Source organism: Aspergillus ochraceoroseus, assembly GCF_002846915.1.
Source record: "Aspergillus ochraceoroseus IBT 24754 chromosome Unknown P175scaffold_1, whole genome shotgun sequence".
NCBI lineage: Eukaryota > Fungi > Ascomycota > Eurotiomycetes > Eurotiales > Aspergillaceae > Aspergillus > Aspergillus ochraceoroseus.
Window position 1 is genome coordinate 3164146 of NW_024468476.1, and position 15510 is coordinate 3179655.

General features: G+C 49.8%; 5 protein-coding genes across 5 annotated transcripts; 2 read left to right on the forward strand and 3 right to left on the reverse strand.

The window, feature by feature from the left end:
* Window positions 1–47: 47 nt before the first annotated feature.
* On the reverse strand, window positions 48–3485 carry P175DRAFT_047883 (uncharacterized protein). Its single transcript, XM_040895374.1, has 7 exons — window positions 3366–3485; window positions 3162–3248; window positions 2938–3064; window positions 2692–2869; window positions 2043–2633; window positions 1442–1992; window positions 48–1384 (listed from the first exon to the last, which is right to left on the reverse strand). Exons 1-7 carry the CDS (start codon window positions 3392–3394, stop codon window positions 317–319), a joined length of 2631 nt encoding a protein of 876 aa, XP_040756116.1. The 5' UTR covers window positions 3395–3485; the 3' UTR covers window positions 48–316.
* Window positions 3486–3945: 460 nt separating this feature from the next.
* On the forward strand, window positions 3946–5246 carry P175DRAFT_0497844 (uncharacterized protein). Its single transcript, XM_040896374.1, has 3 exons — window positions 3946–4470; window positions 4571–4660; window positions 4831–5246. Exons 1-3 carry the CDS (start codon window positions 4114–4116, stop codon window positions 5101–5103), a joined length of 720 nt encoding a protein of 239 aa, XP_040756117.1. The 5' UTR covers window positions 3946–4113; the 3' UTR covers window positions 5104–5246.
* A 469-nt stretch (window positions 5247–5715) lies between these two features.
* Window positions 5716–8513, reverse strand: P175DRAFT_0506319 (FTFMHR domain-containing protein; the record flags this gene model as incomplete). The annotated part of the gene is made up of 3 exons (XM_040898184.1): window positions 5716–8152; window positions 8219–8273; window positions 8381–8513. The coding sequence occupies 3 exons, from the start codon at window positions 8511–8513 to the stop codon at window positions 5716–5718; spliced, it is 2625 nt and encodes an 874-aa protein (XP_040756118.1).
* A 1625-nt stretch (window positions 8514–10138) lies between these two features.
* Window positions 10139–13011, forward strand: P175DRAFT_0428262 (STE11 family mitogen-activated protein kinase kinase kinase; the record flags this gene model as incomplete). The annotated part of the gene is made up of 4 exons (XM_040893295.1): window positions 10139–10314; window positions 10380–10453; window positions 10521–10672; window positions 10744–13011. 4 exons carry the CDS (start codon window positions 10139–10141, stop codon window positions 13009–13011), a joined length of 2670 nt encoding a protein of 889 aa, XP_040756119.1.
* A 419-nt stretch (window positions 13012–13430) lies between these two features.
* On the reverse strand, window positions 13431–14985 carry P175DRAFT_0497847 (mitochondrial 54S ribosomal protein uL5m). Its single transcript, XM_040896375.1, has 3 exons — window positions 14653–14985; window positions 13839–14531; window positions 13431–13732 (listed from the first exon to the last, which is right to left on the reverse strand). The coding sequence occupies exons 1-3, from the start codon at window positions 14886–14888 to the stop codon at window positions 13609–13611; spliced, it is 1053 nt and encodes a 350-aa protein (XP_040756120.1). The 5' UTR covers window positions 14889–14985; the 3' UTR covers window positions 13431–13608.
* Window positions 14986–15510: the final 525 nt, after the last annotated feature.

Genomic DNA, 15510 nt, shown 5'->3' on the forward strand with positions numbered 1-15510 from the left:
TTCATGGCTCCCTTTTTCTCTCCCGAGTTTGGTGTTATGCGTGGATCGGATCGGACTAGACCAAGCCAACCGTATGGCTTTTCGTATATATTGTATATATAAGCTATTGTTGACTTGTATGTAACCGTCTCAGAAAATTTTTTTTCCCTTCACCTCTTCTACCTGCGAATGATTGTCGTTGGGGGGGGGAGGGGTTAACAGTGCGAGGAAACTGAAACCTGTGATAATCCTTGCAAGAAGAAAGAAAAAGAAAGAATGTAATCCATGCACACGTGTCCCGGAAAGATGCTGGAGTGTGTTGGAGGTATTCTCGATCTCAACCTCCATGTCCGCAGGGAGGAGATTGGCCAATCGCACCGTATTGGGTCGAAGGAGGTTGGCGAGTATTACCGAGCCCGGACCTCGGGTACCCTGCTCCAGAGGAAAGTGTGCTTGCGAGGAACGCGTCGTTGGCCCATGAGGCATTGGACAGGCCGCTGGACATCGGCTGGCTAGGAAGCCCAAAGGAAGCCCCTGGATGCAGTTGTTGGGGAGTAGCGGTAGTCGCATCGAGGCTGTCTCTCTCCCACGGTGAGCTGGATAGACGCTGGTGGTGCATTGCTGCGCCGGGCGGAGAGAGCCAGGGGGGGATGGAAGACCCTTGCTGTAGCTGAGCTTGAGCTTGAGCTATGAGACTTTGACGGAGCACGAGGTCGTTCATGGCTGAGTCTGGGGATATGTGCTGGTGGCTAGGGCTGGTGGCGGTTTCGGGGATCATTGGGGCAGGGACACGGTGAGGTCGAAGTCCAGGGGGGGTCCTCGGGGAGGATGCGTCACCGACATCAGGGGAGAAAGCGGTGTTCCAGATGCTAGGGATGCCAGGAAGGGCAGGCCGTGGGGTGTAGGATTGAGACGACGACACGCGGGCCAAAGCAGCGGAGGTGTTGGCCATCGGTGGGCCAAGTCCAGGAGGAGCGATGGGAGTCTGGCGGACTGGAAACGAGTCCGTCCTTAGGATTGATTCTGTACCCAGGCCGTAGAACTGGTCGGACGCAGGGCGCTGTAGTTGTGGATGTGTGCTTGGAGAAAATGACAATGGCTCTGGGACAGCTGGTGCATTTTCATAGGTGTCCGACTCGACCAAGCGCTCCACACCTTCGACTATACGATGCATGCTAGCCGAGATAGATGCCGATGCAGACTGGGAGCCACCAAAAACACTCCTGGTATCCGTAGGGCAGTTGGCATTTTGCTTCACCTGTTGAATATCCTCCCGTTCGATACTTGCGGAGGAAAGTGTATGACGATGACCCGGGGGACTGGCAAAGAATTGAGATGGAAGACCGTCTTCCTTATAGATGAAGGTTTTCTTGTCTTCATCATCGACAAGTGCTATGGGAATTTTCTGGGATATTGTCAGCGAAGACCAGAGGGCTGCAAAGAGTGGAATGTTTTATCGTACATTGCCCACGACCAGATCTAAGCCATCAATTACAAACTCGCGAATCCGGTACAGCATTTCGATGTTGGGATGGTTCCTCTCAACTCCGGGATCGTTCATCCGAGGTTTCTGCTGGCCGTTGGTATCCAAGTACCGACGAGACGTAGCTCCTTTGCTAAAGGGTGAAAAACAAAGAGTTTCTTCATCTTCCTCCAAGAGATAGTCTACCTCTGGGAGGTGTACCACATCGAAAGTGGAGGCGAGAAGCGTAAGGGCGTTGGCGTATACCTTCCAAAACTCGGTGACCTGGACTGCAAGGGGAGTATCTTTCTCCTCTTTATATGCCATTAGAAGGTTGTTGACGGTCAGTAGCCACGAACTGTAGTTTCGAAGAGCAGGCAAAATACGACGTGCAACAACAGTGACTTTGTCAGCGCCGACTTTGGTGTCTTTATTGTTCGAATCTTCAACAGCAAACCGCTCTACTTCGGCCAAAAGGATCTGGAGTAAGGTGAAGAAGGTTTTGACGTTGATCCGTTGAAAGAAGAGACTCGCATTGGACACGGGCTCTTCTGGTGATGAGATTAATAATGGTTCGAGAATCTAGTATTAAGAAACTTACCACTCGAACGGGTGCGGGAGAAATCCTCTGCGGCAATATTGATCAAACAGAATTTCTGCAAAGTTCCGTCAAGCGAACGTTCCTTCAAATCGACAGCTAGCTGGTTCAAAACCTCGCTTTCAAGCTCATCGTGCTCCGGGAAATCGACTCCTTTATAGCATTGCGCATGGAGATATACAAACCAAGGGGCCAACGCTCTGCCGGGAATACCAGCATCCTCCGGACGAATCAACTCCCGTTTCACCCACAAATTCATAATCTTTCTAAACTCAATTTCTAAATTGCCTTTTGCTGTCGGGTGGGGTTCTTGAGCCGACAGCGCTCTATAAAGATGGTAGGTAGCTCTCAGGTGATTGCCATCGGCAAGCGCGATGACAGCCAACTGATTATGCGACGCACCAGAGGATGGGTAAATGGCTGTAGCCAAGTCATAGTAGCCGATAGCAGGGCCCCAGTTGCGGTCCTTGCTGACCAGTTCTGTTTCGCGGTAGCGTGAGAGATCGCCGAGACGGATCAGTGTCGCATGACATGATTGAAGTATACGTTTTCGAATGGGTTCGGAGGGTTGGATGGTAGGCTCTGCTGATAGATCTAGGCGGTCTTCATTTAATCATGGTGAAACGGAGAAGGGCGAGGATGCAATGCTCACTGTCAAAATTAAATTTCCGTGCAACTTTTTCAAGCTCCGGAATCCCCCCGAACTGCGAGGCTAGTTGTTGGATGTAGCCACGATAAAATCGCTGGCTAGATTTGACGAACTCGAGATAATGCTTCTCGAGTTTCCTTTTCTCGACGGGCTTTTTCTTTTTCCCATTATCCTCGCGGAACTGAAATTGAGCATCAGAATATATTAGAGACCAGGCAAGCGAAAACGTGTAGAGGCTCTGTAACTCACGCGGGAGAGTAGTTTACGGAATCGAGTGTTGATTTTGAGATGCGCATCCCAAAGGCGACCTTCCACATCGATAGAGCGAGCGGCTTCGAAATCCTGGAGAATGGCATTTTGGCAGGCAGTACGGAATCTGCGACGAAACGGGTGGAAACAGTCAGATCAATCGCGCGCGACAACGGCAGTGGGCTGCAAAGGCCGGAGGAAGGGGGAGGGGGGGGGAAACCCACTCCAAGATATAGTGAGAAATTCCAGCGAACGTGGGCTCTTTTTCGGCAAGGCCCTTGAGAAGTTCCCTTTCGATTTCGAGCGCAGACCTGTAGATAAATGCGAAATTAGACACACGAGCGGGACTTGCACTTCGAAATCGGGCCAAAGTGCAAAAAGAGAGAGAGAGAGAGAGAGAGAGAGAGAGAGAGAGAGGTTCTACTGACTGCCACGTATTCTTGAAAATGGACGCCATGCTCAATATGCAGCAGGACCAGACCCGTATCACTCCACCGTTGACTTCGCCCGTCAGATGGCTATGGCTGGCTGGAAGTCTGCGGGCGACAAGAGCAGTGAACGATCCATCAGTAGTATATCCAAAGCGAGTGAGGGAACGATGAGAGGCCGGGATTTCGGGATAGGAGCCAATGAGGCACTATGATCCGACGAAGGGATGAGAGAGATGAACCCGGATGCGTGCAAGAGAACGACGAGCGAGGGGTTAGAAGCCGCCGCTCGTTGTAGAGAAAATCCCATATTACGGGAACTATTTGACGATGTCCAAAAAAAGACAGACGGGGTTGCTGTGGCTTGTCGCATGCTGATTGGTTCGGTGGTTTCTGTGGCTGGCCCCTCACTAGCCACTGCGTTATCGGCCTCGTACGGTACCGTATTGGCGTGTATTGCGTTGGTATGGTGGTAATACGCCTGATCTCTTCTAAATCTATATCTTGTACATCTTTTTGTATTTTCTGGGATCTCGATGGATTCTCGATATCTGTCTGATTTACAATCTTTTGTTCATCCAAATAATCTCTGCAAGGATATCCTCGGAGACTATACCTCCCAGCTAACCCTCAAGGGGTCTCTTCCGACAATGCAAACTATCGGATTTTCTGCGGTATATTAACCTCATCATACCCTTCCGACGTGACCTATCATCGCTGCAGAAATCCCTGTGAGGGGAAGACCAATATGGCCAAACGTTCTCGAAGCTCGCAGTCACCTTCTGCTGACCCATCTGAAGAGATTCGACAATCAAGACCCTCTTCTCCGGAATCTCTCACATCCTCTACACAATCAGGACGCACCAAGATCCATCTCCTAACCCCCTCTAGCAACGCTACAGTGATGCGTTGTTCTTTACCCCCTCATCGAGAAACTCTCTCTTTCTCCTCCTACGAGGATTACGAGGTGCATTACCTGCAATCGCATGTCAACCGGTGCTCTGAATGTGGGAAGAATTTCCCCACGGACAGGTTTCTGAATTTGCATATTGAAGAGAACCATGATCCGTTGGTCGCTTCGAGGAGGGAACGGGGGGAGAAAACTGTAGGGTTTGCCTTGTATCTTGAGACTACCGGGAGAGAAGATGAAAAAAAAAAAAGGCGCGACTGACGATTATTCATCTCCGAAATACTTCACACGATAGTACGGATGTTTCATTGAAGATTGCGAACGGAAGTGCTCTACGCCCCAGAAACGCAGAATGCATTTAATAGACAAACACATGTTTCCCAAGGTAGGATGACCATTTACCATCTCTCTCTCTCTCTCTCTCTCTCTCTCTCTCTCTCTTGCAAGATACTTCTACTCCATCCAACAACACTCCATATGCATTTAACTCGCTACACCGCTTCATTCCAAACCCCACCCGGCTCAGTTTAGCCCCAACTAATAGTTACAAAACAGACCTACAACTTCTACATAGTAAACGACGGCGTTGACAAACAAACATCCATGCTCCGATCAATGCACACCCATCGACGCCGACTATCAGCTACGCCGTCCTCACCCCAAGAAGGCCGATTACGACACAGACAGACCTCGATTTCGCTTCCTGTGCCAGCCCCGGAGCCCGGGCTCCATGATGCAGAGATTGCGGAGCTGGAGAAATCCATGTCTGCTTTGCGGTTTGTTCCGGCGAGTGTGACGAACCGCGGGAGAATCGGGAATAGATCTTGACTCTTGAATGAGGGGGAATGACTACCTACTCTGAAGGTATATATAATGATGAGATGAGATGAGATGAGCTATTTTAGATAATAGATTATGATGATGATGATGATGATTGACTACTCCTGAATCATTTGGATGACTTTTTTTTCCCCCTCTCTCTTACATTGGAATAGGAAAGGGAAAGAAAAAAAAAAGAACGTCAATTGCTTTGAAAAACGATTTAACCCATAACAATAAAAAATCATAAATCGCGTATGTTATCATATAACAAAATGAGAGAACAGAGCAATAGAAGAACGAGAATGTAGCGAGCTAACGTCCATCCCTCCTTGCTCTTCTTTCCAACCCCAACTCAACCATTAAACCGCGCCGCAAGAAGAATAAAGCGATGTCGTAAAAAAAAAAAAAAAAAGATCCTCCTGAAAAGAGACATACCTATATACAGAGAAGAAAATAAACCATAAACCAATATCCGTAGAGACTAGGGTATACAACAACAACAACAACAACAGCAACAGCAACATCATCATCATCATCATTTACCATACAAGAGGTCACACAAAAGGCGAACTTTGATCTGAACGAGCAGACGGCAAAGATGCTTTTTTTTTTTTTTTTTTATATCTGAGCTTCAAGAAGATCTGCATAAGCATCAAGGCTGGAACCGACCAGGTCAACTATCGCCCAGCTCGTGTTTCCCTTGAAGGTCCTCGCCCAGACACGGACAATCGCCACACTGAGTTGTTTTGCCTTGTAAGGGTTGGCCATGAAGTCGATATCAGGCGCGCCCGGTGGGTCCACCGCCATGTCCGTTTCATCCATCATGCTCTTGATCCACAAGAGCAACTTTCTTTCATGCTCCGAAAGCCTTTGCTCGGCTTGTGTCATCGGGATGGATAGTAGCCACCGGCTTAGGAGGAATGCACATTCCAGACTACACAGAGAGTGCTGGATGCTCCAGAAAAAGGAATGCGTTCTTGCCACAAAGTCAATGCCTAAGCGGACCGGGATTGACAGAGCGTGTGCAGAGTGCAGCAGAGCCATAATCAACCGAGGGCTCCGTACGATGGGCGGGTATTCGCTGAGAGCCCTGGCGATCTCGTGTGGGTCTTGAGTGACGAGGTGACGGCAGGGTCCTAGATCCACATGTAATCGGATGTACGCGAGACCCAGAAGAGCGGTCGATGTGAATGCAATCGGACCGGCCGGATTCTGAGGATCGATGCTTGATTCAGGGGTGTGTTTCCACAACGCCTTCCAGGAGCTTAACGAGCCGTCCAGCGCATTCAGGTCATCAGCCCTGAGACTGGTACTTTGCATATTGGGGGCGGAGAGGCAAAGCTGGCGGGCGAAGAATATTTGCTGGATGAGAGCATGTATCAAGATGTAGTTCCCGAGGGGTGAAATCGGGGCAGACTTGGAGATATTGTTAGATTTAAGGAAGAGCTTTGTGAACGCTTCCTGAAATGGGACCTCCGATCCAATTCTGGTCCGAACAATGCGTCGCCACTGGACTGCGTTATTTGCTTTCCACACATCGTGGGAACATGGCATATTCAACTTGAGCTCCGCGTTCAAGATGAGAGGGGGAATGTTATACATGATTGAGTGAAGATTGAAGAAGCAGTAGACTATTAACTTTGTGCGTCGGTTCCCTTCTCTTCGAATCCACTCCTCCCAGTTATTGGGATCCAAATTCATGGTCGGCTCAGAGAGACCATGTTCTCGGACGAGTCTGGCCAAAGTACTCTGGAGGGAAAGGATCTCCCGCAAGAGCTCGGGGTGTCGCTCCCAAGAGGCAAAGACGGTCAGGAGTAAGAAAGTTCGGATCACTTCCATGTGGGCATCTGAATCCTCTGGTGGGTAACCAGAAGGATCAGACGGGTAGAGCATGTGGGGTTGTTGGTGTTGATGTTGCTGAAAAGGGCTGTTGCCCTGGGCCGAGGTGGTAGATGATCCACGAGAATTATGGAAGCCCGATTGGGGGGATAAGAAATTCCATGTTGGACAAGGAACTTGTTTACTATCTCTCCTCTGCAGGCGCTCCAGAAGGATGGCTTTTGCGGCGTGGAACAGGTCGATTCCACGGCTATTCTCAAATCGGTAGTGAGAGCCTGCCGCCGCGAGTGCTAGTGTAAGCTCCGGCGAGCATTTTGCAATCGACAATGTTGGGACATGAATGAAGGGAAGATGTTCATTGAGGCCATTGATATAGCCCGCAAAGAAGCGAGATAGAGCATGTCTTGATGGTGGAATAAAGCCTTTGGGGAGAATGTAGGCAAACTCTTCCAGTTTTGAAATGAAAACCTGACGATCTGCATTGGATATGTCCCAAGCGGGACGGGGGCCTTCATCCGCGAAGCCCAGACGATCATCCACGTCGTTGGCTTCTGGCTGTAGAGACGGAAGCCGGGAACCAAAATTGGAAAACGACGGTGGTTCATCGGCAGCGGCTCTAGGATCATGAATGACATCGGGACCGAGTCTGGAAGAGTCGCGTATCATTCCTTTCGAGTCCATTGGCAGAGTGGTGGGTAAGATAGGTTCTTCTACTGTGGAGAACACCCCCGAATCCCAATCGGAGGAGAAGCCAACGCTCTCCAAAAAGACGGTAAAATCCTGGACCGGATCCCCAAGGTCAGTGAGGTCTAGAATTGAGGGCTCGACTCCATAATTGTCGGTAAGGGCTCTTTCATGGACAGGAGGGAGCGGTGGAGGGGGTGCAATGGCTGGCGGCGGCTTCCGGATACTCTCCAGGCTCTCTTGTTGGCCTTCTAGGGCGACATGGCTAGCCGCATGGGAGAGAAGGTTCAAATCATATCCCCAAGAGGGATTAAAGTGCGTTGTTTCCACAATCGGAGGAGGCTGGACTTGCACCTCGGGCGGGGGCGGCGGAACGGCTTCAGCGAGCTCTAGCATTCGGGATTCATGATGGGAAGGTTGAATCATTGACGGGGGGGCCTGGGAGACATCGTGGTTGCTATGATTGCGATGCTCTCGATTGGCTGCTGCCTCGGCCGGATGGACTAGACGCTCATGTCGTACGAGGAGATCGCTGGCAAAAATCAATCCCACCATATTAGTGCGGTCACATTTGGAAGCCGCGTGGATGGCAACTCACCTCCTGGCAAAAGACTTGGAGCATATATCACACGAGAATGGTTTCTCCTTCGTATCTAGAGGGGGGAGGGCAACAAGTTAGCCATATATATATGTGTGTGTGTGTATGTATGTGAAAAGCCACGCTGTCTGGACATATGGGGGGGATCAGGGTTAACTCAACGGGTGCGGAGGTGGCGCTGAAGATGCTCCAGACGAGCGAAAGATCTGTTGCAATATTCGCAAGATAGCGATTTCCGATGGGCAGGGGCAGACTTCTTCCTCACTTTTGCCGAAGCTGTCCTCTCGTCGTCCATGGCGAACAGCCTTGGAGTTGGAGCATGTCTTCAGATGGATAACAGGCGAGCGGGGAAGAAAAACTGTGGGGTCATGAGGGGAGGGTCACGTGCCTCTCGGAACCTTTCCTCCTGCCTAAGGCACACCTCTCTTAATTATGAGAGACAGTTTGGAACTTCAAATGACTGGGATACTCTATTGACTACGTTGATCATGGCCTAACTAACTAATCTCAAGATCTACTGTGTTCCTCATGCAATTCTCGCCCAGTCGTTCTCGATTGACCCACCTTCAGGATGCAGTAGGTAGTTTACTTGGTCTCCAAATGCATGGACTAGACTATGTATATCCCTCCTTTTTTTCTTTTGGAGGACCCTCCTCGGTTGGAATATCTGGAACTGGTCTGTCGGGCATCCTCTTCCACAGCTTTTGATCCTCGGTTTCCAGACCCGCTTGAAACACGCAGACAGACTTGGTGGATGTCAGCAGCCTGTGAACATTGTCACATCTCCACTTTTTCGATCGCTGCATACGGAGTATACTGCAACATGAAACCCCTATTCCTGACCACTTTAGAGAAATGTTTATATATGGAAACATGGGCTTTTGTTGGGAAAGAAGGAAGTGAAGTGTACCTTGGAACCAACTATGAATAGAAGAATCTACTGGCCATGGTAGAACCAAGAATAGCCGAGTAAACTCAGAAAAGCGGGTGATAGTCTGACGGGTGCCGCCAGTTATTGTTTCAGATCTGACTCCTGGGCAAATCAGTGGATGCCCTTGCTGAGATGAATTCAAAAAAAGAAAGAAAGAAAGAAGAGAGAGAGAGAGAGAAGAAAGAAATAGAATAGGACGTGCCAGAAAAACACCAGTCGCATCCTATCCAGACCGATTAAAGGCAAGGTTGACGAACATCCGTCACCTGACCAAAGGGACCCAAAACTGAAACTGAAACCGAGTTGTGTTGAGACTTCGTTGGAGTGAGTTGGATGTCAGATTCCAGAATTGATTCTCTCTCTCTTTCTTTTTCTCTTTTTCTCTTTTCTGTCTCTGTCTGTCTCTCCTAACAGATTCCTGTCTCTCTTACTCTCTATCCTTTCCTTCCTCCCCCCACCCTCCTCTCCCTCTCTCTCTCTCTCCACCTTACTTCCCATCTTCAGCTGTTGATCGGCTTTCTTTTTCCTTTTCTTCTTCCTTTTCTCTCTCTCTCTCTCTCTTCCCTTTCCCCCCTCTGTCCCTTTTTAATCCAGGCTTCTCCTTTTCGTTTTCCTCTTTGGGATCGGCCTAATCTATCAATGACCGCAGCCGATCATCAGCCTCATTTCTAGCGTGGCCCAGACTCAACAAGGGCGGGACAGCAGAGTATAACTGTGTTCATCGGCAGGCTTCTGTTTGGTTTCTTAAACTTTTAATTCCCTTAATCTGGCTTGCATTTGGTTGGTAAGCTCTCTAGACTGTCTCCAGGTTACCCCGATTGGACATGAGGGGGGGGGGGGGGGGGCAAGAACTGACAAGATGTATCCCATGCCTCTAGGACGCGGTATACCATGCATTAATTCTCCTAAAACCTTCCTGGGGTACTTTCTTTTCCTGCCTATTCCGACCGCATCTATCTACTCTTCGCGCTTTACAATAAACCGTCACCATGCTGGCATCGAACCCCCCGTACGCAAGCACCCTGGGTATGCCGACGCCAACCACGTCCTATCTTACTGGACCACAGAAGACTGCTACATTCGCAGACCCGCAGATTGGGGGATTATATGCGAGCCCCACGGAGTCGGAGTTTTCCGAGGCTCATGACGGACTGGATGCTGTTAGGTAAAATTTCTCAACTATCGCACCTTGCGCAAAGATGAGTGTGGGATAGCTGACTCTCGTACTAGGTCCTGGGATGAAAAGCAAGTAGTGGCGTGGCTGCATAGCATCAACTGCCACCAGTATGAAGCACTCTTCAGAGGTACACTCTCACCTGATCCGGTTCTCTGACTTGTTGAGAAGAACAACAACTAATTAACCGCGCCTAGCGAATAATTTTAACGGTAACAACCTGATCGAGTGTGACCAGAAGATCCTCCAAGAGATGGGTATTAAGAAGATAGGTGATCGGGTCCGGATTTTCGTTGCTATCAAACAACTCAGAAACAAATCAGTAGCGAACCGCAAACAAAAGAATCTGGTACGCTGCTACCCCTCCTTCTCTCTCTCTCTCGCAATACACATGCTTACCCCCCTCCCCCGTTCTTACAGCGACAATTAGCGGCCCTGGAAGCAGTCAATCACAAAACCGCACCACTTATTACCCGTCAGCAGACGACTTCAGGTGGTCGTCGTTCGTCTCGTGCAGGGGACCATGGCTATGGGAGACCCTCGTCGCGGCCAGGGTCCCCGCTGCGAGCTCAGCGCTACGTCGCCAGCCCCATGGAAACCGCGCGAAAAGAACAAGGACCAGGTTATTTTTCCAGTGGTTCTGGCTCTGGTCGAAATCCTGGAACCCCCGCGGAGACTGGACATAGCCAGAAGACTGCGTCGCATCTGAGACAGAACCCTAGTCTTGATGGTTTAACAATGGGCCCTTTGCCAAACTCACCCGTGATCAGAGTGATATATACTGGTGGACAGACCAAAGTCCTGGACATCAGAAACTGCAAGACGGCTGATGAAATCATTCTTTGTGTTCTGAAGAAGCTCCAGCTTCCAGAGCATCAGTACCGCAATTACTGCTTTTATATATTAGACGGACTAGACCCTGACCCGTCTAACTGTAGGAAACTTGCAGACCATGAGCTCATAGATATCTGTGAAAGCTCCCATCGTTCTGAACGGGGACGGCTCATTCTCCGCAAGATCCATGCCGGAGAGCCCGATGCTGACGAGCTTCGCCGTGCTTCCCAGCTCGCCATGGATGAAAGCCAAGTCGCACATATGAACGCATTGAGCAGCTCAAATATGCGGAACCAAATGAAGATCCAGCAACTTACCGGTGAATCTTGGAATAGTATCAGGCAACCCATGTCGCCAGTATCGTCTCGGCATAACCAGACTCCTGGAGATTACGACATGCGACCCTCGCTAGCTACTGAGCGCTTGGTTTCGAACAAACTACGATCATTCTTTGGTGCTCGCCCCCCGAGTGAGATGATCATCCACGAGATCACGTCCTACTTCCCCAGCCATCACCGGGAGGATATCGAGAAGACTATGCGTATGTCCGTCCGTAGATCGCAACGCTTAAGCCGGGCTGCAAGTCGTTTAAGCGTGCTCAGCAATACAAGCTATGCATCAAGCTTGAGAGATGCGCCCCCTATCCCGAGTATTGCAGACACCTGGCTCAACAATGGCGCACCACCTACTCGAGCCGCGCGTCCCCTCTCCATTATTTCGACAAGACCTAGCCTTCCCTCGACTACGTACCGGGACTCAATCGCCTCTAGTTCACTTCAGCCTCTTCAAGAAGAATCACCCATTGAGCCTAATCGCAAATCCTATGTTTCCTTCGACAGTGGATCTGATGATCCTAGCACTTCCCGTCAAAGTCTTATTGATGAAAACGCGAGTGTCGCTGCAACTGATGGTGGCTCGTTCAATGAAAGACTCAGTGTTCTGGTGGCCGAAGACGGAGAAGAGGAAGACGATGGGTTAACTGAATTCTTGGCCGGAAACAACTTTGCCAATTGGATGAAGGGCTCGCTGATTGGTGAAGGTTCTTTCGGAAGTGTTTTCCTTGCTCTGCACTCGATCACCGGCGAGCTTATGGCTGTCAAACAAGTCGAGATCCCGTCCGCAACCAAGGGCACGGAATTTGACAAACGAAAGAACAGCATGGTCGACGCCCTCAAGCATGAGATTGACCTTTTGCAGGGCCTCCACCATCCCAATATTGTTCAGTACCTGGGCACCACGGCAGACGATCAATACTTGAACATTTTCTTGGAATATGTGCCCGGAGGTTCCATTGCCACGATGCTCAAACAATACAACACCTTCCAGGAACCTTTGATCAAAAACTTTGTGCGCCAGATCCTGGCTGGTCTCTCGTATCTCCATTCCAAAGATATCATCCATCGTGATATCAAAGGTGCCAACATTCTCGTAGACAACAAGGGTGGCATCAAAATCTCCGATTTTGGTATTTCCAAGCGTGTCGAGGCCTCCACGGTTCTTGGGTCCCGAGCAAGCAGTGGCGGCGGCCATCTCCACCGACCTTCGCTGCAGGGCAGCGTTTATTGGATGGCGCCGGAAGTGGTTCGACAAACAGCTCATACTAAAAAGGCTGACATCTGGAGCCTTGGCTGCCTTGTCGTCGAGATGTTCATCGGAGCTCACCCTTTTCCAGATTGCAGCCAGCTTCAAGCCATCTTCGCTATCGGAAGCAACCAGGCCAGACCTCCCGCCCCCGATCACGCGAGCAAAGATGCAGTGGCTTTCTTGGATATGACCTTCCAGGTCGACTATGAAAAGCGGCCAGATGCCGATGAGCTTCTCAAGTCTCCATTCCTAGCTACAACCCTGAACTAAAGCTCTCTTCACTCTCTATTTTCGCATGATGAAAGAGAGAGAGACAAGAGTATCTATTCTATATCCTTTGATTCAAGTTTTGTTTTTGAAGATTGGAATACCCCGATACTTTTTCTGGTTGTTTACCCCCTTTCCCTCCTTTTCCTCCCAAACACACCTTTTTTTTTTTTTTTTTTTTTTTTGCATCTGCCTTGATTCCGTCTACCGGGCGGTGGTGCACAGAATTCAAATGTCTTTAGATCTGGCGCACACATATATATGCCCCTTTACAGCAGCATAGTCAACGCATAATGAAAGTCCATCGAATATCTGTACTTGTGGATCCTGTTTTTAGTTCTCTGGTAGGATTTTCATCGTGACTGAAGCCAGCCAGGTAGTGTGCGTTTTTATCGATCTAAAAAGAAAAAAAAAAATGTAGATGGTAATAAGAATCTGTGCAATTGGAGTACTACTAAAACAGAGCATAATAATGTACATGAGGAATACGACCAAAGCGCCACACTGTGTGTCACGTTACATCCAAGGTGCAAGTATAATTGAGGCAGACGGTGGCAATTCTATAGGAAACAAGCGAGTATCATCGGCAGCAATCAACGTTTAGTCGATAAGTTTGCCGTAGAATGGGATGCCCATGGCGCTGAGAAGGAGTCGGGCATCCTTGTCAGTTCTAGCGGTGGTGTGGATTGTAATATGGCATCCTGGGATCATCTTGGGTGGGTACCTGTTTATCCAACATCGGTTAGCCTTCATCACGAAGAGACCTGGGAGAAGGAGAGGGAAGAAGAAGAAGAAGAAGAAAAAAAGAAAAAAAAAAAAGAGGCACTGACATGTCATAGTTGACCTCTATTTCGGGGAAAAGAGCGACGTTTTCCGGCTCCAAACCGAAAGTGATGTTGCCGCTGCTATCACCGCTGCTACCCTTGACACCTTCCCAGTCCTTGATTTTGGGCATCACAACATCGACCAGCTTGCCGAAGAAATGCTCCATGTCCTCTCCACGGAGTTCAGCCTTGACGGCCACGGTGTCTCTACCGGGAGCAATGCCCCACGTGGCAACGCTGGTCTTGGACTTATATGTCTGTACCCGGACGTTCGAGATAGCCTGGACAGCCATACCGGCAATGTGAATCCACGAAGAGTTCTCCGTAGCCGCCTGCTTAACGTAACTGTGGATAGTGATCCGCTCGAGCTTGGGGATATTGTTGAAGGTGACTGGCTTGCGGAGGAGTCGGAGCACATCGCCGCCTCGAGGTCCGCGCAGGGTACGGTTCTGGTGGTACGGAGAGCTGTCGTCCCATGAACGGAGACGGGGCGCCTTGACTGGAGGCTTGAAACCCGGCGGGTTGTGGACGTAGCAGAGGGTGAGGATGTCGGAAGCGACGGTAGACTGGTAGGTCTGTTCTACTCTGGGGAGGGAGAAGGGACCGGGTACGAAAAGTCGAGAGGATGGATCAGAGGGTGGCGGGGGTCTGTGGGGATGAAGCGGACCACGATCATACTTGGGTGATCGAAATTGGTATCTAGGAAACAAAAGATGATGAGATGAGTACGGGGACAGGGTAAAGTTGGAAAGGTAAGAGAGAAAAAAAAAAAATTGAAACAACAACAGGAAAGAAAGCGTTCTGGGGTGGGATGTCTTACCGACTGCGTGGGAGTTGGGCTTTCCTTGATCTGGCTCTGGCAGCTGGATTAAATGACTTTGCAGCATCTCCCAGTGTCGAGCTGGTTAAAGAGCTTTCGGACTCCAGCTCGTTGAGCGCGGCCGATGCTTGATCGGAGACATTGCGCCGCCAGGAGAAGCCCTGGGAGCGGGGAGAGGGCACGATTGCCCGAGGCAATGACCTTGCCAGGTATCTTGATGTCTCGCTGGTGGCCATTGAGATCTCCAGTGTGTGGTGGTTGCTGTAGACTCACTCGTCTTGACTGGAGAGCCAAAAATAATTTCGCGGATCGGCGACTTTGGAGGGAATCACGTGGGTGTTTATGACCTGATACATCAGGCACCAATACCAGGCAAGCAGGCACTGAATTATGGCCTTAGGCTCCCGGGCTGGGGTGGGGTGACTGCTGGAGATCGGCGCAATTTGTAGTTATACATGCAGTTCGTAAGGAAAAAATTAGATTAAATTCTACCAGATGGAGATTGTTTCGCAGCCAGTCAGATTGTCATCTAGTGGTGTATTCTCCTCTATTTCATTTTAGAATGTCCATTGTCCTAGATATTTTCTTTGTTTTTAGGCGAGCAACCAACGTGATGTCACTGGGTTGGCTCAGCTGGTGCCTAGGGGACTGACGGATACAACTGACTCTTTACCATCACTCCTAACAAATTGATCAGAAGAGGCCACCACCTGATATGCACAGGCATATCACCCAAGAACTGCACTACTTCGTGGGTTAGAATTCTGGGGCCTGCTTAGGGTCTTTAATTTAGTCCTTTCCCCATGTCGATTCATGCCCTTTCCCTCGACTGCGCAACTCCTAATTCCTCCTTCGTCG